At 34.7% G+C, this 26,288-nt stretch overlaps 2 protein-coding genes across 2 annotated transcripts; both read right to left on the bottom strand.

Moving 5' to 3' along the window:
- Positions 1-13,208: 13,208 nt before the first annotated feature.
- On the bottom strand, positions 13,209-14,174 carry LOC145642685 (ATP-dependent DNA helicase PIF1-like). Its single transcript, XM_081693860.1, has one exon. The coding sequence runs from the start codon at positions 14,172-14,174 to the stop codon at positions 13,209-13,211; it is 966 nt and encodes a 321-aa protein (XP_081549986.1).
- A 107-nt stretch (positions 14,175-14,281) lies between these two features.
- On the bottom strand, positions 14,282-16,522 carry LOC145642684 (uncharacterized). Its single transcript, XM_081693859.1, has 4 exons — positions 16,423-16,522; positions 16,057-16,199; positions 15,587-15,990; positions 14,282-15,275 (listed from the first exon to the last, which is right to left on the bottom strand). Exons 1-4 carry the CDS (start codon positions 16,520-16,522, stop codon positions 14,282-14,284), a joined length of 1,641 nt encoding a protein of 546 aa, XP_081549985.1.
- Between the last annotated feature and the right edge of the window lie 9,766 nt (positions 16,523-26,288).

The following is a 26,288-nucleotide window of genomic DNA, read 5'->3' as shown; positions in this document are numbered from 1 at the left end:
AACTGGAGAAGAGTGAGTCGAAATTGGGGGCGAACAGTCCATTGGAACCGGAGTATCATTCACAGGAGGCGAAAAACCCAGAAGTTCTTGACTATCAGCAGTAGTAGTTGGAGTTGGGGAACGATCCGAGTAAACCCCAATACCATCATTTGATGAATCTGCGATGTAGCCGGAATCACCTTGATTGGGAGAAGGAGTGAATTGCATTATTGAACGCGAAGGCGACGACACCACAACAGGAGAACCATCCGGCGCCGGAGATGGAGAACCAGACGCCCAGTTACTTGGCCGTGTTCCGAAAGGATCCGGATAAAGGGGGCCTGACGGACCTAAGGGCGGCGGAGAAAAAATCCGCACAGGGGCAGCAGTTACCAACGCTACCACTGAACCGCCGAGCACTCTGTAAGGGTCAGAGTTCCTGAAAGAAAGAGGGGAGACTTGAGAAGCCCGCAACATGTAAGTTGTATCGAAAGTTTCTCCAAAAACTTGGGCTTCTAATTCCGAATCTGGGCTTGGATTAGAAGAGATGTTCATTGGATGACCCATACCCAAATCCACCAAAGCTGGATCAAACTCAGAAGGAAAATTGGGCTTGTTGTTTAAGGAGTGAGTGGGCCCAAAACGACCATGGTCTGGAATTTCATGAAAATTCGAATTTGAAGTTGAGAAGGAAAATGACAATTCAGAAAAGTTATCTTCTGATGCACATGGTCTTTCAACCTGATTCCCCACATGATTAGAATGAAATATTTGATGAGTTAAAGCCAAACCTTCACGTGCAAGATTGCACCGCACCGAACATATATGATTTGCATGGTTGACAGGTGGTGGTTCATTAAGCCACCCACCTCTATAATCTGCCGCTTGACTAAAATTCATGGGCCAACCCCCACGTGGCCTACTCGGTGGCTGGCGATTAGTTCCCTGAGCTACAAACTCCACCTTCTGAGCACGGTTACCCCTAAATTACGACGCCACACCTCATTATGTTCATTCCGAAAACTACCAGGGATAGTTTGCGGAAATAAAGCCGGTAAAGACCTTGAAGGTACGTTACCTGGCGGCAGAGAGTCCAAACCACTAGGACCAACATCTCTATCAGAGGGATGCGAATCCCCCGAGTACTCCGAAGGGTCGTCATCATCATTTACTCCAAACAAAAATTTCGTAGTCCAATTATCTGGGATTGGATTTATCCCACGTATAGCATTTGTATATAAAGAAACATGAGTAGGACCAAATAAAACACGTACACCACTTTCGTGGAGCTTACAAAAGTGGCGTTCAAGATGGAAGCTTACCTCAGCTTGTTGTTTACCACACGTAGTACGACCGTGTCCGACAAATCCGCACTTTTTGCAAAATCTATTTAGTGTTTGTATTTAGTGTTTGTTACTTTAGAAGAATGCTACAAGAGGGGGGTGAATTATAGTAAGGGAGAATTTAGCAAACTTTTTGCGAAATTAATAAAACTAAGCTAAAGGAACTCAGAAATCACACAGAGAGATTTTACATGGAAAACCTCTTGGCCCTAACAAGAGGAAAAACCACGACCACTTGGGATTTTAGGAAAGATTCTTCACTATAATAGGGCAAACAACCTATTAAAAGCTAAAGGATCTAGCTCCAAGTTCCTCTATGAACTTGGAGTTCCCTAACAGCAAGTCCCTTTACTTGCTACTCTTCTCTTCTCTTTTCTCTTCTTTTTCTTTCTCTACTGACTTCTCTTAGAGTTCACTCAAACTCCCAATTCCCTTATTAAAACATTGAAAGATAAATCTCTAGTAAAAGTAGTTAAGAGAGCTAACAACTTAAGTGGAATGCGACACTTGACTCTTTTTGAAAACAAGAAAGATAGAAAGATATGATTGAGCAAGGTGAAGTTTCCCAAAGGACAACTTCGATATTTATAGGAAACCATAGCTTGATTAAAACTCCACAACTTCCACCACTTACGCAACTACTGCTGCATATCAACGCCACTTCTTTCCACCACTACCAGAGCTTCAAACATGTCCTAGAAACCAGGGCACTTTGATCCTCTTAGAAGCAATTTCAGCGTTAGTGCTGAAGACTAAATCAACAGCTAGTTGCGCAAGTTTAGGAAGTTAGTTCTTCTATCCAATTCAAAGATATTCTTCCGAAATAAGAAGATATTAAAAAAATGATAAGATCAGAAAAGATATTTTAAAAAACTATCTTTCCTATTTTTTTTTTAGCAATCAAAGAAATTCTATCTTTTTAACTAATTAAAATCGCATTCCACTTATCATCAACTCCTAATTATTATCACTTACATAAAACCTAAAACATAAAAATATTTTAGACTTTATTTCTCTAAGAATCCTCTGCTCCGAGTCTTCTTTCCTTAGCTTCTACTCCGAAGCTTTAGTTCCTTCATGGGAACACTGCAACTGGTTTTTCAATCTTTTAGCTCTTGTTCCTTTGCCTAGAATTAATCCTGCAACTTAACATAATTAAACTACAAAACTTATCAAGGCATTAGTCCATCTGTTTGAATTGTGTTATCATCAAAACATCAAGGGCAACAGTGTTGTAAATTTGTAATCCATATAATTTATGAATTATTATAGTTGTATTACTTTTTCTTTTTTCTATATTTTTTGTAGATCAATTATTTATGAATTTGGCAGTTTTTTTGTTTCTATATTTTTGTAGATCTATTATTTATGAATTTGGATTTTTTTTTTTGTTTCTATATTTTTGTAGGTCTATTATTTATGAATTTGGCTGTTTTTTTGGTTTTTAATTAATTTTTCAATATGGAGAAAAACCTTCAAATTTTGGTTTTCGGTTTAGAATAGAATTAGACTTTTGAATTTTGGTTTGGATTGGTTCAGTTTCAGATGTAATTCAGTTCGATTTCGGTTTGGATTTGGTTTGGGTCAAAATTCAATCCGAATACCGAACTTTCACCCCTACTTCAATCGCAATGTATGGGGATCAAACATGTTTGCAACAATGTATAAGAAATTTGGTGTATAATCTAAAGTTTTATGTTGTAAAGCAATGGTGGAACGTGGAAGAGCCCAAAAAACTAAAACTAGTTACGCTTCCCATACACCATCTCTAAGTTTGGTATACGGACTTAAAAATTTTCTCCAAATAGTTTTGCATCTACAACTGAATACTTAGGATTTGCAGTATCACATCATCCCACAGTATCTCTAACCGCATAGACATAATCAATGAGATTCACATCATATCCCCGAAGGTCCTTAATATGCAAATAATAAAAATTGGAGGGTAACTATAGTGATAAATCTAGCATTTTTTATGCTAGTTGTTCCATCGCGCGCGATAGCCTAATTCACACGTGTCGGATATGGATTAAGGATCCGTTGTATTTCATAGTATAGGTGGGTGGGGTTGTTGCTATTTAACATGGTTATTTCAAATTGTGGGAACATTTGGTGAGAAGGAAAATATTAGAAGTAATAATACATAATGCAATTGTTAGTCAAGTGGATATTGGGGTAGATTATGTGCGATTTTATCTTTGTGTTATCTAATAATGAATAAATATTTGCTTTAGTGATTGAAAATTGTGTTTTAAGAAATTTTAAGATTTTTGTAAGGCTGAATTTTAAATTAATAACTCGGTATAATTTTAAAACCGAAGACACGATTGACACGTGTGTCTAAATGTTGTGCATATAAGGAAGATTATGAAAAGCTATTTTCTATTTTCAGATTGTTTTAGAGTACGTACATTAAAGTTGTACTTTGGAAGTCTTAAGGTCTATATTCTTCTAGATTTTGTCATGACTGTTGAATTTGCTACTTGATTGGTCAATCGAAGTACTTGGGTTGCATGGTCCATAAATTGTGCTCTGCCTTGTTTGTCTGCCTTTCATCTTCCATTTTTTCTTTCCTTTTTTTCCTAAAAGGCTATTTTCTTTCTATGGAACTATGGCTAGCACTGACAGTACTGCTACTTATGGGAGGGTATTTGCACCTTTGATTTGGAGACCTAATGAGTCAAGATTAAAGGAAGAGAATGCTGCAAGCTTTCGTGTCTATGTGATGGATATGACGAAGAAGATGAACAGTCACTTAGAATTTCTAGAACAAGGAATTTCAAGGGTGGGGAAAAGCAAAAAAGAAAAAGGTGAATCAAGTAAGAAAAGGAAAAGAGAAGTTAAGAGGGATGGCTGTGGAGAATGGCCTGTCATCATTGTTGAGTCAGAGAGTGTTAAAGTTGAAAATAATCCCAAGGAAGGAGGTGAGGCAGAAGGGAAGGGGGAGGATGCTAAAGAAGAAAATGAGGCTGAGAAAGATGGTAAGGAAGAAGGAGGTGAGTCTGAAGAGGAAGGGGAGGATACTGAAGAAGAAGAGGAGACCGAGGAAGATGACGAGACCGATGAGAATTCTGAAAGTGATGTGAATTCTGAGTCTGAAACTCGGAGTGAGGAAAAAGCTGTTGTAGAGTCTGATGCATCATTCGAGTCAGAGAGCTATGACTACAACGACGATGATGATGATGATAATGGTGCAAAGTCTGATTCTGGGAACTATCACGAAGCAAATGAAGAAACAAGTGAAGATTCTTCCATGTTTGCTATGAAAATTCCTGATTGAAAATTGGCCGTAAAGAATTAGATACTATTGTTGGTTTTTGTTTGTTGATGGTGTGGTGTTTTTTGGATGAATTTTAGAAGTGTTAGCAGATTTAAAGTCTGTTAGGGTTTTTTTTTAATGGTAGTTTATGGTAAGTCTATTAAGGGCTAATTTTTTGTAAATGTGATGCAAGTAAGTAGGGTGTAATGATCTATTATCTAATAAAATATGAAATTATGGTGTATTTTGAAATGCTGATGCTATCTATTATCTCAAACCAGCTTATTCTATACATATATATATGATCTATTATCTCAAACCAGTTTATTCTATACATATATATATGATCTATTATCCTATACATATATGATTATGAGGCCAATAATGAAAGGATATCATATAGGAACATGAAATACTTTTATAATCTGTTAGATGTGCAAATCTCAGTAATTTATGAAAAAATCAAAACATTATTAAGTCAGTGCATTTATGTGTTCACTTATGTAGTGAATTTGATAAGTAAAGAGCTAAAACACTTGAACTATTTAACTAACCATAATAATAATATTTTGCATTATATTTACATAATAAGCCTGATTTATTTGGCTACAATACTTCAGCAGTAGTAGTTTGTTTCTTCATAAGTACATAATGCCTGATCAGTTGTTAAAGTTCTGCTAACAATCAGGCTGCAAAAGCTAACTGTAGGCGTCATTTGAAGTGCGCCTACGTTAAAGCATGTGGTGAATATGCTTGGCACTCATAGGAAGTGGGAATTGACATTACGATTAGGGACAAGGAAAGTAGGGAGCCGCCAACAAGTTTTTAAGGAACTTGTCAACCGTTCACGGATCATAAAAGGCAACCACGATAAAGGGACAACGATAGGCAACAAAAATTGACCCGTGAAGGTTACACCCCATTCATAATCCATGATATGACTAACTCCATATGGTTCGGAACCACGAAAGGAGGATCGGGGATGATGGTACGAAATGAGTCATGGAGTCACATTCGCCCGTATTGGCCTCTACTCGATTCTTATGGTGAAAGTAATTCCTACGATCTCAAAGGCATACAAACAAAATATTCAATTTGCTCCAAACTATTATTAAGCTAAATTGGTTTAATATTAATGCAACATATAATTCTAAAATATTTGTGATCACTTGATTAAACAACAAGATTATAAAAGAACCTAAACCGGTTGTCCAAATTATCTTATTAGGCGTGATTTTCAATTACATATTCCCTTTAAAATGCAATATGGTGATCATAAATAATAATAGAGTAAATATTAATATTGGAAGCAATTTAACAATAATTCCAACATCGTTAGAAAAATAATAGAAATAAAAGGAACATAATTCTTACTTTGATTATGTTTGCTTGCAACTACAAAATAATAAAAAAAGTTAGTAACTTCAAGGAAATAATAAAAAAACAATAATTAAATTAAATTAAATTAAATAGAATTGATTTGAGGCCAAACCCTCAAACAGTTCTACCTTTCACGCCTTGGCTTAAGGAAAGAACCACGAGTAAAGTATGGACTCCTTGGAGTGCTTGAAGAAGGAATTTTGAAAGAAGGAGGGTAGGCTAGTGTTTAGGCTAGAGCATAGAGGAGAGAAAAATAGAGAATTAATTGATGCCCCGTACATCAGAAATGAGGGGGTATTTATAGAAAAAATGTGCTGAGGGAACACATGGAACCCTAAAATGATAAAAACCCTAAAAAAGTATACCGCGACACGGCAAAGTGTACCATGACACGGGAAATCCCACCGTCAGACGAGAAACATTCCTGTGACACTGTGTACTTTTGTGTGACGCGGGAATATTTAGTGAACGGGGGAGAAAACGCGTTAAGGGTTTACGCGGAAAGGACACGGAAACCCCCGTGTCACAGCAGGTGTCCCGTGTCACGGGGAACCCCACCGTCAGACGGGACATTTTCTCGTGACACGGTGGACTGTTGCCGTGACGCGAGAGTTTTCAGTCCGCTTTTCCGTCTAAATTCATTTTTAACCCTAATTTCGTTCAGCATTTTAAGTGTCGATTGATAATTTCGGGCCATTTCTAATTTATTATTATTTGGGCTAAAATAAGAAAATAAGTAAATAAAAATAAATAAAAAGTTTGGGCCAAAAAATAAATAATAAAACAATAAAATAAAAAAGGTTTGGGCTAAAATTAAAAACTATGCTTTGACTAAACATCAAGACTGATCCATGGACTATTCAAAAATTGAATTTAATTAAATACGATTTTTTAAGCACTCTCGGGATTAACTAATGACGAAGCTCTCTCTTTATCATCTCGTGCCAGATGCAACAAAGTATGAGTCCTTGAACCCGACCAATAGTGGCGGTGAAAGGTTGTTCATCATCGGGTTTGGTTTTGGGGAGACATTTTTAGGTGTCTACACTAACTAATTACAACAACTTTTCTTATTTCATACTCTAAAAAGTGGTGTTATATAGGAACATGTACTGTGATAGAACTTGTAACTATTCAAGGCCACATTTTCCAGAAGGCTAAATGATAATGCATACTCGTTTAGTTGAGGTTGCATTATCTAATAAGAAGTAGTCTAAGAATATCTACTTCTGTTGTAAGCCATGGGATGCAAAAGCTATAAACACTAAAGCATAGCCGATCTAAGATGGAAGTAACATGATGCAAAAAATTTAATCTTGAAATCTAGCTGTAATGAGTAGATATATTAGGAAATACTTAATAGATGAAGCTGTTACCTAACTGATCTGCATTATCTGCTTTACTCCTTTTTATATGTCCTGATCAGACTCATCATCTTGAAAGACGAGGGCTCGACGCATGGTCTGCTTTTCCTGCTTAATGCCTTTTTTTTCTCTGCAATACTTGCTTCTCCATGGATGCCAATAGCTTTTCCTTTAAGAACATCACGAGTGACTTGTTCTCCTTCTTTTGCTTTGATGGGGTCTGAAATTTTCTCTGTTTCCTGTGTTGTTGCTTCAATGACATCCGTTGCTGGTGTACTAATAGCAGTCTCATCATTAACATCAGATCTTTTTCTTTTGTGTCCAGAATCTCCAGTCTGAGATTGAGCAGCCTGATCTGCTGTAGCCATTGTTTCCGCTAAAATGCAGGCATCTTCCTCTTCTTGACTGAAGACTGATAAATCAAAAGCCTGAATAGTCTCCTTCTTGATGGTTTTGCTTAAAACCCCTGCATCAATTGGTTTTTTGCTAGCACTTGTGCCACTATGAGCATGTGCAACAACACTTGTTGGCTCTACAACACTTGTTGGCTCTACAACATTGGCTGTAGAGCTGCTCCCTGCTCCAGCAGTTGTGTCGGGGTCTTCCATTACAACACCTTTCAGACCCCATTGGAGAACTTTATTTTGCTCCAAAGCAGTATTAGGACCAATCTTGATAAGAAAGTACGTAGTTGCTAGTTTGGAAGCAATTTCGTTAAATCTATCAGTTTCTTCCTGCAATAGAAATAATATTGGCTTAGTCTCGAAAAGAATTGCATATGTTAGCATGGTTTAGAGGTGGTTAATTATTTACCAGTATCTTCATCTGATAAAGATCTTCAGCTGACACTCCAAGTAATGGAGTGCAGTTTTCAATAAATGCAGCAAACTGTAATGTTCCAGTTCCATCCGATACATTGAAAGTGATTGTTGCTCTGCAAGAATTTATAATTCAGTGTATGTTTGCTATGGATATAGCATTTCAACACTACAACAGTTTTGTAGTGAAGCTCTCCCTTTTTTTACCTGTATGTAGAAAATAATTCATTTCGTCCACAAGCTATGCAGTTAAAGCTTTCTCCAACATTCAGGTGTGTGCGCTTTCCATAGTGAAAGCATCCAATGTATGCCCTTAGCCTTTCAAATGCAAGATTTGGTGCTATAACCCTCAGCCAGTAGAACTCTTGTGGAAGTGTTGTTGTTGCCTATATTATGATATAATTAATTATATTATTGTGTGTATAGATGTTAGTTTTTTATGAATCTGAAAGTATGTGTTTAAATGCAGGGAATTTTCATATGTTGGAAACTATGGTGAATACGCAAATATGTTCATCATTGATTGAAAATGAATTCTTCCAATACATAATTTTTATGTTAAAAGTGCTAATGTGTAATTCAAATATTTTACTCCAAGGCTAGCTATAACATGCAATCTAATGTAAAGGCTTTACTGCGTTGACAGTATAAAATTAAATGATATCACTTGTATATTATCAGGATAATTTAGAACAATGATAATATGTATACCTTTTTTGTTCTGATGCGATCTATGGTTGTTAGAATTCTCTCAGTAGGTGGATTCCAAGCAGCTGTAACTCTGTTTTGCTGATCAATCAATACACACCGATGTTTTTTTGCCCTATTATTAAAGCACATTATACCTATTATTGAAAATGTTACTGTAATATTTTAAATGAAATTTTGAATCTAAAAAGGTCTGAATTGGTATACCACTCGGCCAGTGCAGCTGCCTTTTCACCTTCAGGATCCCTGATTATCTCAGTAGTCATGGTTGACTCAATCTGAAAGCCTGTGAATTTAGGATATTATTAAGTGCATATCATGTCATTGATAGTGTCTAAATTAAGGTAGGTTAAGCAAATATCTTCTAAGCTATATCATGAGCTACCTTTACGAGTGATCGGACGTAGGGCTGTTATTCCTATAACCTTAAACAAGTCACTGTCTGATACCAATGTTTCACATTCTGGTCCAGACAAATCATTCCAGGTGCAGACTTTAACTGGCTGATCAGTGCTGAAAATATATGGATAGATATATAAATATTCCACTATTAGGATAAGTGGCTGTGAAATATATTAATTTATTTATGTAAGCAGTAGATGCAATTACCTATGATCTATCACCATTAAGTCGCGCACAAAAGACTCCTTATTTAAAGTTGTCACAATCTTCCTTGCTTCTTTTGCAACATACAACACAATAACAAGTATATCTACAGCAAAGAGAAAAGTGTAAGTAGTTTTTAGGTGCCAAGCAAGGTATACATATGCATATATGTGTACATAATCATAAATGGATTGGAAAAGAATTTCAAACTTTTTGTATACCATGTCTAGCATCATTATCAGCAACTCTTGGAATAGAAGGAAGTGATTGGTATTTTGGAAAGATTGTTTCTCCTTTAGGATCCAAGGATTGGATGACAGTCCTACTTCCTAATACCATCTGAAATGGAAGATTTGAATCCTTTTGCCTATATTGTGGATCAAGTGCTCTAATCAAGGCATTAGCAATGTCATAATTGCCTCTAAACAGAATCACATGTTTATACGCTTCAACTTGATCACCAAAGAGTGTGAGATTCATGCGATTTTTCTATTATACAAAGCACATCAAGAACATGTAATCATACATTTGCACATAATGATTTATAGAAAGCATAATGTGCATTTGCATATGAACTGTTTAGAATCTACCTTGTCATCTTGTACTATTATATACTGGTATATGATCTTTTTTTTAAGATTTTTGTGGCTGACCTTTTTCTGCAATATTAACCTTTACTTTATACGATTTACTCGATGCATTAAGTTCATTAAGAAACCTTCGTTGAGGCGCCATAACAGAATTGGTTGTTTCAAAAATACTAATCAGGTATAAGAAATTGAAACACACATATTGTGGTAGAAAGATTACTGCAGAATCACAACCAATTTATACATAACAATTGGAAGCCATCATTTAAGATAATTTTATACAAGAATTTATTATATTAGCAATATTCACTACAAGCTTAATTATTGTTAATAATTAGGAAAATTGACTTTTATAGTATAATTATAATAATGATAATACTCATGTTTTACACAGAAGTTGATTTATTTATAATAATTGTTTATTTTTTTTAGTTATTGTATTTGCTCTATAGAAAAGCAAGTTACTTGGTTATAATGTGCTTGATAGGCAATATTATTCAAACACACTGATCATAAAGCTTAACACCTAACTTTGTAAAATAATATAATATCTAAAATTTTCCTTGCTTTATAACAATAACAAAGAGGAGTTTAGCATTATTCTTTTTGAAAGTAACACACAAATGGTGAACAAATTGGTAATAATATGTTTCAGAGTCAGCATTATTTAAACACTCTGACCATTTGCACTTAAATAACTACTAATTCAATTCAATTTGTGAAGCATAATAACAACAATTAAGCCAATAATTCATGGAAACCCAAAGACTGATTATCACAATAATCAAAATTAGTGTTAATGTGTAAAGCTTTGAACTCAATAAAATCAAAGTTCAATTATAAAAGAATTGTATAGTATAAATGTAAAACATTGCTAAATGAATTAACATATATCTAAATTAATCCATCTTATATAGGATCATTTATCATACTAATACAGAGCTTATTTTCTATTGCAAATTTCAGAGTTTTAGGGTTCTGTAATGATCTAATTGCTGCCTAAACTTGTTATCCTTCGAATCATCTAGCTAGTCAAATTGTTCACACTTTGAATCTAAGCTATTTAATATTTTTATATTCATATATTTTGGTTATGTGTCTATTTTAGGACAAAAGAAGATAGGCAATTATATCCAAATGTTCATAATAACGAAACTACATAAACAGCTTGGATTCCGAAAAAAAATGCCTTTTTTCTACATATAGTATCCAATGTTCTACAATAAATGTTATCATGTTTGTAAATGTATAGATTGATATTAAGTTAGCAAAATTATTGAGTCTCAATTTGACTGTAAATTTAAAACAAAGAAATTCAAAAGTATATGGTCTCTTCATACCTGACAACACACAGAGGCAAGGAATGTGACAACAACGTTGGCGTTGAAGAATTAACTATCCTAATGAGCTCCTTCTTCTTGCTTCTTTAGATTATTACTCTAGCTTATGATGTTAATATGAGCTCTATTGTAGCAATGAATTTATAGGGAACTGAATTTACTGGAAGCATAGCAAAGGTTACTCTATTCAAAGTCACTGTGTGGGTAAATAGTGGTCTGCTGTATTTTTTTGCTTAAAACCATCATTCCATGCTCCTAGAGTGACTAATATGATACTCTATGGTGTGTAGCTTGTACTTTAACTGAATATTTTAGTATGTACTTGTATATTTTCTGTAAGTTATTTAGATCAAAAAATTTACTTGTATGTTTTAGAGTAAGTTACATTTAATTTATGTTGTTTATGAATTATCATTAAAATACATGACTTGTCATGAGTATATGTTAATTAGTAAATATGAATTTACCATTCTAATTGCCCTTAGTGTAAAATTTATCATGATTAAATTTTCAAAATTTATGCTAATTATTTACGCATATTTCTTGCTATATTCTATTGTACAATATGATGTCGCTTAATCGGACTACATAAACATAAATGAAAATTTTATGCTAACCTAATAAACTCATTTTTATTAGATTTTATTACAACAAAATCAAATTGTATTTTAATTTTTTCAAGGAAACTTAAAAGTTCATAGTCAAGTGGTTTTCCTTAATTTCCTCTCATTCACTTATTTTGTTTTTTGACAAAATCTTATAGATGTTTGTCAATACATTGCAACTCAGTTTAATTTTTCTTTTCACTTTTCTCCTTTTTTTTCCCCTTGAAAACCATGTGGCCTTGTTTGAGAATACTATTTAGAAATGTTGTTAACATACTATTAGTTGAGACATGTAGCATGGTTAGAATAAAGCAACATTGTCACAATTGTACTAAACTAAGGGCTATGCACTTAATAGAAAAGCCTTAATACACAGACATATCTGTGTACATGTATTTCATAGAAGCATTGTCTAATAATTTTTTCAGCAGGCTATTAGTTTTTACATACGAACAAAAGATCATCTTGCTTTCCAATTTCAGAATTGTAAATTGATTGCTGGGCCATTGCATGTTACATAAATACTCCAGCTTGAGCAATTTTATAATCATTAGCTGCTTGCTGTGGAACTGCAGATTAAATAAACACTCTAGTTTCAGAAACATGCTCGTGCAAAGCTGAATATGAATTTAAGAAACATGGCCAAAAAAGAAAAAGATATCATATGTGTAATTGATTAGCATAAATTTTGAAAATGCCTAAGCTGAGCATGATAAGATTTATAACAGAAAGAATGTTAACAAAGGGAATAAATACCAGTAGCATAGTAAAATATAAGGAATCAGTGTCTTATCCCTTGATTATATAGCTGACTAAATGTAGGCAATCTGAGAATGTCACTATAGTAGAAGTAGAAAGTGCAAAACATAACTATTCAAAAAAAAAAATGTACAAAACGGAATATGTGAGAAAAATTCCCCTGAATCCTTTATATAAATGACTTAACTATATTTGAAAAACATATCTAATTTGAATCTGAATTTTTTTAAAGTAATGAATAATGTTAAAAAACAAAAAATAAGCAGGCTTGCATGATTGGGCTGTCGCATTAGTAAATATCCTGCTATTAGTTGCAGTATCTACACATAATACAGTATAATATAGGGCATAAATACTATAATTAGGACACAATATAGGACATATTATGCATTACCTGCTGATGTAGCTATACAATGCCAGCCATTCTGAGAATGTCATAAGATATGACATTTTTGACCTAGCCAGAATGTTGTTGATCATCATGAGGTTCAGTGAGTACACTAACATTAGGTGCCTGTTGAGCCCGCGAAAGTGCAACGTACAGCTGTCCATGTGAAAAGCAAGATCGGGGGAGATAAATTGCAACCTTACTAAGTGTTTGTCCTTGTGCTTTGTTTATTGTCATTGCAAAACTAAGCGTCAAGGAAAATTGTTTTCGCCAAAATTGAAAAGGATATTCTGAAGACGCAGAAGGTCTTAAGTTTATTCTCGATATTAACACATTCTCTCCTTTGTTATGCCCAATAGCAATCACACACTCAATGAGATTAGGAAAGAAGCGCTTGCATAATAGTCGTGTTCCATTGCACAGGCCTGATAATGGCAAAATGTTTCGCAGTAAAATCACTGGACTATTTACCTTTAGCACAAGCTCATGAGGACTCATACCTCCAGGACAAAGCTTATTTATGAATTCAACAGGATAGATAGAGCAATTATCACCAATCACTGAATCATAGCTTCTATATGTGACTGCTTCTCCTGGGAATTTATCAATCAACACTGCATTTATAGCATCCACATCTTCATTCATTGGCGTTAGTATAGCTCTTGTTGAAAAGATATCTTCACTAAACGGAGGCATATCCATTTCTGGAAAAGCAGCTGAAGTCAGTTGCACATTCTGTGGTACAGAAGCATCACAAGGCTGGATAATTTTTGATGGCAATTCAACAAATGCATTTTCAGTTTCTTGCAGCTGCCCGTTTCCAAGAGCCAATAAAAAAGAAGCATATGTTGGATCATGCCTAGATCGGATATTTTCTGTTAGCTTGAATTTCATTAGCTTTGGCCACAAATCAGATAAACTAAGCTGGCTGCAACTGCTTCTCGTTGGGTTTTTCGTGGCACAACAAGCGAAACTTGCCTGAAATCTCCTCCAAATACAACAATTTTGTCGCCAAACAACAATTCCGGGTTGCATATATCCCTTAGCAACACATCAAGGGACTCGACATTCTCTTTTTTTGCCATCGAGGCTTTATCCCAAATGATAAGTGTTGTTTCTCTGAGTAATGCAGCAAGGCTTCCCTATTTAGGCACATTGCATGCAAGAGATTCATTGGTATCGAGGAGGATTTTAAAGCGTGAATGTGTAGTCCTTCCTGAAGGAATGTTAGCTGCAGCTATACCCGAGGTTGCTGTTGGCTGCACAATTTTATTCATGAGTCTTATTTCTGCATAAAGAGCATTATACAAAAAGGTTTTTCCTGTTCCACCAGGTCCATCAATAAAAAATGCTCCCGGCTTTTGTTTTGTAACATAATCCATGATGACATCAAATGCTTCTAATTGAGCTTGGTTCAATTTACCTCTACATTCTAAACACTGCTGCGGTATTGGAGCATTAAGTGCATCCTCAATATCCTTTATCCTGCGTATCTCATCATCATCTGGTTCTACTAAGTGGTCTAATCCAAATACAGCAAGAGAACTACCCATTGATTCTATAAACCATTCAAGTGATCTTACAGTTAGATGTTTTACTTTAACTGGATTGGAAGCATACTTATGTCTAAAATCTTCAGACAAGAAGTCATAGTATTTCATCCATAGAGAAAGAGGGTCGCTAGGCTGACAAAAGATAAGTATAGTAGCAAAAAGCCTGCGAATTGCATGAGGCATCTGAATGGCACAACCCTCTTGTAAACATAAATCAACTGAATTATCTTCCTCCAATAGCCCAAGCTTCAATGCAGCTTGCTGAAATGTACTACATAAGTGGCCATTTACTGTTCGCAGTGCTTCAAATGATTTAGGACCCTTACCATTGTGCAGCAACAACCTCAAAAAATATCTCTCACCTTCAGATGGTCCAACAAATGCCAATCTTCCAACGCAAATCTTCTTGTTCTGTCTTTTCTTCCAACACTTAGCTAATGCATCCCATACATAGTGTTCACAGAACTCATTATACATCCAAGTTGCTCCAGAACCTAGCTTAATATTCATCTGGAAAAATTCTGTTAGGCAAGTTCTTAAACGCTTATCATCTGACACCACTGATGTTAACCGCTCATGAGGCCTGACATTGATAGTCTATGAGTTAGGTAGATGTATAGGAAGAGGCAGAACCGGAGGATGCATCTTATACAGATCAAAACCAAATAATCGCCAAGCAGCTTCACAGGGAGAAACCCACCTACCAGACTAATACAGTTGTATTTCATCATGAACAGGTATGTCATCTCCGGATTGCACAACATTAAAGGATATCTTATCGTGCCCCTTATAAACATACTTATATAGGTACTTAACTGTTGATATTGTAGAGCAAATCTCAACATTTAAATGGCAATCGAAGTAAGACAATAAATAGGGATTATATGGAATCACCTATCTATTATCCATAGGAGCTTTTTGAACAGTGACAATCTCTCTTGAATTCTGCCTTCGATACACTGGAACTCAATAACATGGATCATTGAAGCCACCTCCCCAAACACCTTTTTTTTAATCAAGTGTTTCAGAGCAAGGACTTTTTCTCTAAAGACTCTTGCAACTATATCCGGTCTATTTTCTGCCTCTTCTCCAACAACAAGATGTTCCTTGATTTCGCACCAATTAGCATTACATGTCATTGTCAAATCTGGCTTCCCAAATCTCTGAACTAATGACATAACATTTAGATATCTCTTCTTTAAATCCCTAGGGCCACCAATAAATGTTGGAGGTAAGATCACTCTACGACCAATATTTGCTGCACAATTTTCTCCAGATTCAATAGTATCAAGTATTCCCTGATAAAGATCAGCTCTTATGGTTTGCTAATTTTTACGAAAAAAATCCAAACGTGTATTTTCTACCTTCACATACATATCAACAATATACTGTTGGAAGCACCTCTCTGCTCTAAGTAGCATATTATTGGGACGACACTGAAGCTTGTAGGCATAATATTCCTTAGCTGAAATTTGCCTATCAGATTTTGATGAACCTCCATTGGCACCTATACACAAAACAACAACAAATAAGTCAGGCAATATATAAGCCACAGTATATACCTTTCAAAATATTGCAACTTTACCTATACTATGTTCGAGTGTTGCATTTTTTCCAACAACCTTTCATTCACTTAGATGATTCATCTCTTGCCTAATACCTTTTATTTTCTTAGAAAAAGCAAACATTTAGTATTCTTATAAAAGGCATCAATTGCAGAAGACACTTACGTCTAGCCTCTTCTTCCAACAAATCCTCAGTAAAATGTACAATGCATGAAGAAACAGGATCTGTTTGAGTCTGCAGCTGTCGTTCTCCACCCTTAGACATTTTTTAAGCCCCTGTGTCCAACCACAGTCACCATACAGAAAAAGCAGTGGATATTGCAATGGATCGTAACATCCATAATAATGCATAATCCTATGAGATGAATCTTTTTTCCCTGTATCCAAAATGTGAAGACTTTCTGATTCACTTGAAGAAGTGTTCTCTGCCAGATGACATCAACTTCATCAGTAGAAGGAGCATTGTAAACGCGCTGATCAGGTACTGTTGTCTTATTAAGCACAATCTCTGTAGACTCATTAATTGAAATGTCCTTTAATGATCGAAAGAACCTAGCATAGGGATTTAGTTAAGTGACTTTCATAAGAATAGCCAAGACATCTTCCCTTAGTTTTGGGAAATAACGCAGACATTTCTCAGCCTCCACCTGACCATCATAGAAATAAAGTTGCATATATTTTGGCCCCACATCCCCTGAAATTAAACCAGAAAGGTTATGATAGATTTGGCCATGCAACTTAAACACATAAATTCCCTTTTTTTTCTTGGCATCCATTTTGCCACCCAATGATGTGAAAGTAAACATGTTATTATACAACCATATATATCTTCTAAAGTGCTTTGCATCTTCATCCATAGAGGTGAACAGCCTCACCAACTCAGGAGGGTGCTCATTTGTTGCAATCTTTACCTCACCATCACAGCAACAGAAATGTAGTGTCTCAAAGGCAAACTTAAGCGCTCCACACTTGCAACACTGAGTAGGCTGGGGAAGTTTATAGGCCTCTACAGGAAGTTTCTGGCCAATCATAGCATCAGGGACCTCTTCTTACCATACCATATTTAGAAATATTCATACATGGATTCATGAATTCAAAAGGCTAATATATAGTGAAGATTGTAAAACTGAGATTAAATGAAATTACTTGTGACAGGATGCCTGGTGGGCGGTATCTTTGCACCCTTAGCAGCAGGTTGTGTCTGAATCCTAGAAAAAGTAACTCATATGATGAGAATCATTTTTTTCCTGTGAATGGCCTTGATAAGCCACTCTACAAAGCTCATAATTTACATAAAGAGATTTATAATGTTGCGTATCCTGTTTACATAGTTCTTAGTAAATATAGAACTTATAGAGAATGATTCAACTACAAGATAAAAGGATTTATATCTAAATAGCTGAAAACATTTAAATGCAGGACAAAAAAACAGCTCATCTTAACTACATATCCATGCTATACCTTTCTATTTCACTTCGAGTTTCTGTCTTTAAATTCCTTAGGCGTTTAGTGTTGTACCCACCTGAAGATGATGGTTTTCGTAACAATCGATCTACAACACCATTTTTCAAATAGAGGTTATAAAGCACAATATAACACCAATCTAATATATTCAAGACAGATCATAGCACTTACTAATATGTGAATTAATATCCCTGTTTCATCTACTCAAACCCATAACTTTTCACTACAGCTACTTTTAAGAAATCCCATGAAATAGATGACTGCAACAAAACAACCTCTTTACTAAACAAATGAACGAGAAAGCAATCAATACTAACTAAAGATATCTTGTAAGTACACTGTAAAATAACATGATATAAAAATCTGTAAAAGCAAATCGATTACCAAATCCATATGAAAATAGAATTAACTGCATTATATAATTCAACATATAGTTAAACTTAGATTCTGTCAAATAGCATGATACAAAAATGCGTAAAGGCAAATCGATTACCAAATCCATACAAAAATAGAAGTAACTGCATTATATAATTCAACATATATTTAAACTTAGATTGCATAATCCATACAAGCGAAGCAATTATCAAAGTGATTACATTACATAATTCACTATATACTTAAACCTAAAGTGCTAGCTGTTATTTACAACAGAAGGTAATACATGATTAGTTCCTACACATACCCAATACCAAGGACTACTAAAGTAATATAACCTAATATCCAAGCAAAAGAAGCGAAACAGCATACATGCACCATCCCTTATTTCTAGCCCTACACTTAAGCCATCTAAGCCTTCACCAACTTTGCACGCTTGAAACAGCCATCAAAATCTTCTGGCATCGGAAACACTGAGTACATTTCACAGCTACCACCAGCAAGCGGAGATGTCTCTGCATAAATGTGGCGCAGAAGATGCTTCTTAGGAGGCAGAACCGGTGGGATCGACACAGGCACCTGAAACTCCTGTCCAAGAGGAGTGAGACAGTCTTGCTCGACAAGGACGGTAGAGGGTTCAAGCTGCTCTTTAATTCCCAGTTTACGCTCCTTCACACTTAGATAGCTTTCCCTTTCCAAGGTACACAAGACAACATCAAACCTAGTTGTTGTCACCTTATAATTAGCATCGACTATCACAAGATTAAAGACATCAGTGAGGTAATCAACATCCTTTCTAGCAAGGCTCCGCTTAGCTTCAGCCACTGTTGAGCCATAATCACTAAACAAGCATCGAAATCTTATGCCATCACGATGAGGCATAATAGTGAACCATGAAGTGTACTGCTTGGCAGAATGTTCAATATTCTCAATTGGAGTACACCTTATATCAACTGCTCTAAAAATAGCCCTTAAAATAACAACAAAGTCAACAACTATCTTCTTATGTTTGCTTCCAAGATCAGTAGGAACATCTTCATACATGTTGATTTTGGGCTCTTCCCTCTCAATACGCTCAAGCTCTTTTTTCTTAAACCAAAACAACTGACCACAGCGCTCATACATTTGCTTTCTTAGGTAAGTCACATCCTCAACAACTATGTCATATTTCTTGATAAGATCATAGACAACCTTTCTAGCAGCCACCTCACAAGACTCTTCTATACTCTTAGTATACCCACCAATATAAACTGAAGTGATGGGACCATAGTCTGTCCTAATAACCACACAAGCAATGCTTCCAAGTTCATCAACAAATTGGTAATCTGGATCAGGGAAGTTCAAATAACTGGTAATCTGCTTCAAGAGAGGACGGAAAGGCATCACTACTTATGTGGGTGGTAAATCCATCACCTATAAATAGGGGTAAACTCTTAATTTAAGTTTGTAACAGCAAGCATTACAATATAGGCCATATATGCAAATCAAGAGAAGCATTTTCCTAATAGCAGCAACTACCTCATATACTATACATTCTAACAAACACTTACAAAAAAACATTCTATACCAACTAAGAACCTAGAGGCAACAGAACCAAATACCAATGACCTATAAGGACCTACATGACCATACAGGAGCATACAAAAACCTGCAATTCTAAACCATAGCTAGGGGAATGTATCCATCACTTTACACTATAAATCCTAAACTCCAAATACAGCTACCTATTCCTCTCTCTTATCTCCCCCCCCCCCAAGCCCTACAAAAATCACACACTGTTCACATCACCTACGATCTAATAGTTGGTCTTACATCACAGCAGACACATCTTCTTTACAACATGAATCAGGTAACTGACCCAAAAATAGTAAACAAAGGAAATAACAAAGTCACACATGAAGATTCTATATAGTGACTACCTATTCTGCACAGCAGAATATAAAACAAAGCAGAAAGTAATCACTCCCAAACCAGATAAGCACAAACAAAACATGCTACCAAAGTAAACTAAACAACAACACAACCAAACACATCACAAGCCATGTATCCCAATATTATGTAAGCTTATTTTGATCAAGTTATGTGGGAAGTGAGAATACATGGAGGGGACTCTAGCAACCAAAAACAGAATCCCCTAAATCAAGACAAAGCCATGCAAGACATACACCATCAATACAACTCTATCTTAAATAAACATAACATAAACAAAGCATATATCAATATGATCTAAACACCATCGATCAAAGGCAAACACCAACAGCAAATGCAAATTATCCATAACCACAGAAGGCCATGGATTCTACTATGTCCTTGTCATACTCCTGTAATGTATAGGAATATCTGATGTCATGGATAATCAAATTTCTGGCATAACAAATAACTGGCAGTTCTTGTATGACAGGGTCCATATAATGGTTGCTGGTTAAGTAAAGACTACATCAAGAAAAATATAGCTCCCAAATATTTCGCAGTAGCTAAGTTACTTGATTATTTCTTGGTTAAAACTAAGGATCTGCTGTATATCTTTTGTCAAGCTTGATTGAAAGCAAAATACAAAACACTAAATTTCAGAATGCAAAGCACATTCTTTTTCTTAAGAAACAAGCATGTCCTACATATGTACAAGCACCCAAATAACTTCACTACATATATTACCCCCCCCCCCCCACAAAAAAAAAAAACCCCCACAAAAAAAAAAAAAAAAAAAAAAAAAAAAAAAAGAGGAAAAGGGGGAAAAAGAGCTAGCTAAATTAATAAGTAACACTCATAACAATACTAATACCAAAGACCATAGTACATATTCAAAGCCATGTATAGATGGTCAAATGACCAAAATAGTTACAAATAACTTGACTCCCTAAAACAAGGAGGACCATATCACCATAAGCAAGCAATCTCACTAACTCACCCCATTATAATAACCTCACTATCTTTTCCTTTGTTTTTTTATTTATTTTTTATTAAGGATTAATAATACTCAGTTTAAGTTATTAAGGATTAATAATACTCAATTTAAGAAAAGTTGTCCTGATTTTTAAAAATAATAGATTGTTATATTATAATAAAAATTAAACGCACTTAATTGGCAAAATTTGATTGCAAAAATGGCTATTAGCTATTACTGTCCAAAATACCACCCGCTATTATGATAATTACTCTTTAATAAATCATCCTTATCAACATAGAATATAGTGCTAACAATACTACCACTATAGTCCTAACTAATAAAGCATGAACATGTATCCATTACTGCCGTTAATTAATCATAATAAAACCACTAATAAAGCATGAACATGTATCCATCACTGCCGTTAATTAATCATAATGGTGATTAATAAAACCAGAACATCTGTAATTAATTACTCCTACCATTAACAAATTCAACAATTTAATCAATGTATTCTAAATAGAATACAACCGAATTACTAAGCAAAAACCAAAATACACCCTAACTCTTCCAAGATTTCCAATCGACCACATAAACAAAGCAAACAATCTCCATCGATGACACCATCGGAAGAGCTACTGAATCTGCAAAATACAACCATAACACATAGTCAAATATATTTTTCCTTTTTTTAAAAAAAAATAATAAAAACTCAACAATACAGAAATAGGATGATATTTTGGTTTTGTGTTTTTTTTTTTTAAGAGAAAGACACAAAAGGAAATTACAAAACGAAGAAGGGTAAAAGCGTCAGTACACTATTACTTTGAAATAGTAACACATGTTGTGGCTTTTGAAAGGGTTATAGAAGTGGATTAGTTTGTGTAATGTATTATATATAGTTGAAATAATTACTTAATAAGATATGAAAATTTATTATATAAAATTATTTATATAATAACAAATTACGTAAAACTAGTTATATATTATATTGCACAAAATTATTATTCTTAACAAAAAAAAAAATTCTAGTTATTCACATGTAATTATTCTCATATTAAATGATTTAATTTTAACGAAATTATTATTTTTTCATATTATAAATATTTTTAATTAAAAATAAGTAAAGTATATTACACATGCGTATAATGCTTGTGTAACTTTTAATAGTTGTCATTTTATGTTAAACTTTACCTAATATAATGGGAAGATTTTAAAGAATTTTTGTATTATATCTGGTCATCATATTGTAAATGAACTAAAGGAATAATCAAATTTTAAATACCTACATTACGAATGTCATAATCTAAAATATTTAGAATATTATGTAATAGAATAATCTGAAGTTGCATAAACCCACATTAAGAATATTAGGTGAAATAACTTATTATATATTGCATTTTGCATAAATCCACATATTTATTGCAATGAGATGTAATATTACAAGATAAATAGTTGAAAATTTTCTTATTTGACAACGCTTCTAAGGTAGTTAAAGGTAAATGAGGAAAAAAAAATAATATGTTTATCACTACTTTATGACACTGAACACCAAAACATTGTTAGATATATGATTTTTCTACGTTTTTTTTTAATTTTTTGAAATAATTTTTTATATTTGGTTGAGCTATAGTGATTTGTGTTATAGGTTGATAACTATGTTCGTGCAATAGGAAAACATGTGCTTGAGTATGAAAATATGTCGAGGCAGATCTGCACGGTGAATAATTCCCTATAAAGAGTAATGACACAATTAAGGTTTGGGTTTTTATTTATTGTTGAGCTTTGGACGACTTCAGCTAACTACGAACGGTTTGACGGCCTTTAGCTAGAAAATAAAGCAAAAATAACAAATTAACAACCAAGAAATTGTGAAATAATAGGAAAAACTAAACCTCCAGCAAAACCCATGAAACAAAATGAGTAGAAGTTAAGATTCATTTTCAAACTTACCATTTTGATTTGACGAGAAATAATGGAGAGTTTTTTCTGTAGTAGGAAGGTTTGTAAAATTTTTGTAAGGGTCTTGATGGAGATCAAATGGATAAATAAGTAACCCAGATTTTTTTGTGTATGACAAAGATAATGAAAATAGATAAAAAAAAAAAAAAAAAAAAAAAAAAAAAAAAAAAAGAATAAGTTCTTGGAAGAGGAGAGAGAAAATGAAGGAAATTAAGAGATGTTGGAAAAATACATGTTGATTCCAATAATAATAATAATAATAATAATAATAATAATAATAAGAAGAAGAACTCTGCAGTTAAACGTGCTTGGGCAAGAGTAGTCCTCGTGTTGCACCCCTTGCTAGAGGAGTGAGGACCCAGATTGTATCTCGGCTTCCCACTAATTTTCTGTAGGTTGTATGACTTTGTCTATTTTTGAGATAATAATAATAATAATAATAATAATAATAATAATAATAATAATAATAATAATAATAATAATAATGATAATAATTGATTTTTTATAATAAAAATTAATATTTAAAGATAATAATTAATATTGAAAGATAATAATAATAATAATAATAATAAGTAATTTATATTTAATAATAATACAAAATAATTAATATTTAATAATAATAATAATTTATATTTAAAGATTATAATAATAATGCAATGATAATAATAGTTACAATAAAAGTAATAATAATACTACTTAATAATAGTACTAGTTTTATAATAATAATAATAATAATAATAATAATAATAATAATAATAAAAATAATAATAATAATAATAATAATAATAATAATAATAATAATAATAATAATAATAAGTGAAGTTTTAGCGTGGATTTGGTGTTGTCTTTTGTTGTAGTGTTGGTGTGTTCTTCTCGTGGCAAGTTGATGTGGGTATTATGCCTCCTATTATTCCGTTCCATTGCCCATTTGTGGGTCTTAATAGATGTCATGATGGTCGGGGTAATGGGCTCACTAAAGCTTATTTGCTTACTCATCTCGGTGATCATAATTGGTGTGAAAATGCGCGGGATTTGACCCGGCACTCTATTTCTTCTAATTTGGCTTTTTTCTTGGAGGCGGAGTCAACCATTCGTCGTATGGGCATTTAGCTTTGTAGGGAGTGTTTCAATACGCATACTCTTCGTACGAAGTGTCGGCATGGTCCTGGTCTTGATGATTTTGTGCCCCTTCCTGATTCTGGGGACGGTGTTGTTTGGTTTGTTCTTTATGGTTTTCCTAAACCGCAGGGTCTTGCTTCTGAGGTATCTGATCCTGTTCCTATTGTGCCTAGTGAGCCTCATTTTGTTTTTGATGTTGCTCTTCTTGATAGTTTTCTATCTAAGAGGTTTCGTTCAGTGATATATATATCCCTCTTAAGTGTCTCTTAGGTTTTTCTCGGGTTCTCAAAGCGGCCCTTGATAAAGTGATTTGCACGTCTAATGACATCTCTTGTTGGGTTCAATTGCTTGTGTTGTCTCTCTGTGTCCTTAAAACCTTTTCCCTGAGGAGTAGTCGAGAGTGTTCTTCGATCGGGTGTCAGGCGACAGCGAGAGGAAGAGAGTATCACCGCTGCTATTCGTTCTTGGTGTGAGCCTGGTGGTTTTGTGCAGCTTCTGTGAGACACGTTGGCTGATGTCCTTTGTTGGATGCTGATGAGGACCATGATTTGTCCAAGCATACTATTAAGCAGCGTAAGAGAAAGATTTTTGACAGTCTTTACACTACTGTGGTTAGGGTTCTTTCGTCTTCTGGTCTTGCTTGTTACAATGATGCTACTCTTGTAGATTTGCAAGCTAATCACCCTTCATTTCCAGCTCCTATCTTACTGGATATTCCCGTTGATCGGCACCTTCTTGCTACTCTTGCTGTTGTTTTGGATCAAATTAGGGGTTTTCTGCGAGGTACGTCATGCGGTAGAGACGGCTTGCTTGCTTAACATCTTATGGATTGTTTGAGTGGTGCTACAGTTGCTATTTCGGATGAGTTGGTGGACTCTATTACACAGGTGGTTAATCTTTTTCTCGCTGGGAAATGTCCTGCTGAGTTGGGAGAATACATTGATAGTGCTCTTCTTACACCACTTGTTAAGCTTGGCGGTGGTATCTGGCCTATTGCTGTGGGTACCGTTTTGAGGCGTCTGGTTTTAAAGGTTGTCTGGTTTTAAAGGTTGGGGCTGCTTTAATTGGTCCGCGTCTGGGAAGCTATCTAGAAGGTCTTCAGTTTGGTGTAGGGGTGTCTACGGGTGGTGAGGCAATTCTTCATGCCATTAATCGTTGGTTGAGGTGCGTGGTGGTTATGTTGGCCTCTCCATGTTGCTGGTGGATTTCTAGCATGCCTTTAATTTGGTAGACCGTTCGGCTTTGTTGCGTGAGGTTCATCTTCGTTGACCAGCTCTCTCGCGATGGGTTAAATTTTGTTACTCTACTCCAGCCAAGCTGTTTTACAGGGAGCATATTTTATGGTCATGTCATGGAGTGCAACAGGGTGATCCTCTAGGCCCTTTGCTTTTTTGCTTTGGTTCTTTATCCGTTAGTGTGCCAAATTAGGGATTCTTTTAACTTATGTTTGCAAGCTTGGTATTTAGATGACGGTACTATTATTGGTGACATGTTAGTGGTAGGAAAGGTTTTGGAGTTGATTTTGGCGGAGGGACCTCGTCTCGGACTCCATTTCAACGTTGAGAAAACGGAAGTATTATGGCCCTCGGAGGACCCTCATAGTCGTCTCATCGGTGTCTTTCCTCCAGATATTGGTCGTCCTGTGCATGGTGTTAAGTTGGTGGGTGGTCTTGTCAGTGTTGATTCCTCTTTCTGTGGTGAGCTTGTTTCGCAGAGAGTGTCGAAGACCATTGTGCTAAAGGATGTTGTTTGTAATACCTTGTATTTTTATACGTATTTTAATTAAAATGAGTATTTTAAGAAGTATTTAATTAAATTGAATGGTTGTATTTAAAGTATTTTAATTATTTACTCCGTATTTTAAATAAGTTTGAGAATATTTTATAAAAGGAACGTCTATTTAATTAATTATTTTAATTAAGTCGGGGTTTAATTTGAGAAAAGTTTTATTTTAGTAAAGTTTTATTAGGGAAGAGAATAGGAAAATTAAATGAGGAAAGTTTAGGGAGAAGGGTTTCTAGAGAAAGGATATAAATATTCAACACTTGAGGCTAATCAAACTTTGCCTACAGTGGAGAAAACCCAAAGTAAACTTCTCTCCCTTTTCTCTTAATTTTTCTTTTTCTTTTTCTTTCTCCTTTTCCCCTTCCCCTTTTTCAGCTCCCCTCACCGCCGACCACCACCAGCAGCGGTGGCCGCTGGCAGCAGCCGTGTGGCTGTCGGC

Source organism: Chenopodium album, chromosome 8 (genome assembly GCF_948465745.1).
Source record: "Chenopodium album chromosome 8, dcCheAlbu1.1, whole genome shotgun sequence".
Classification (NCBI taxonomy): Eukaryota; Viridiplantae; Streptophyta; class Magnoliopsida; order Caryophyllales; family Amaranthaceae; genus Chenopodium; species Chenopodium album.
The sequence above is the reverse complement of the archived record's forward strand: the minus strand, read 5'-3'. Positions and strand labels throughout refer to the sequence as shown.

What these genes read in the sequence shown, in the direction of transcription:
- LOC145642685 (XM_081693860.1), bottom strand. Translation starts at nt 14,174, where the DNA reads ATGCAACCCGGAATTGTTGTTTGGCGACAAAATTGTTGTATTTGGAGG.
- LOC145642684 (XM_081693859.1), bottom strand. Translation starts at nt 16,522, where the DNA reads ATGTCTAAGGGTGGAGAACGACAGCTGCAGACTCAAACAGATCCTGTT. An exon ending in TTGTTGATATGTATGTGAAG is followed by an intron (nt 15,991 to 16,056) that starts GTAGAAAATACA and finishes GATCTTTATCAG; the next exon opens with GGAATACTTGATACTATTGA. An exon ending in CTCCTATGGATAATAGATAG is followed by an intron (nt 15,276 to 15,586) that starts GTGATTCCATAT and finishes TATCAATGTCAG; the next exon opens with GCCTCATGAGCGGTTAACAT.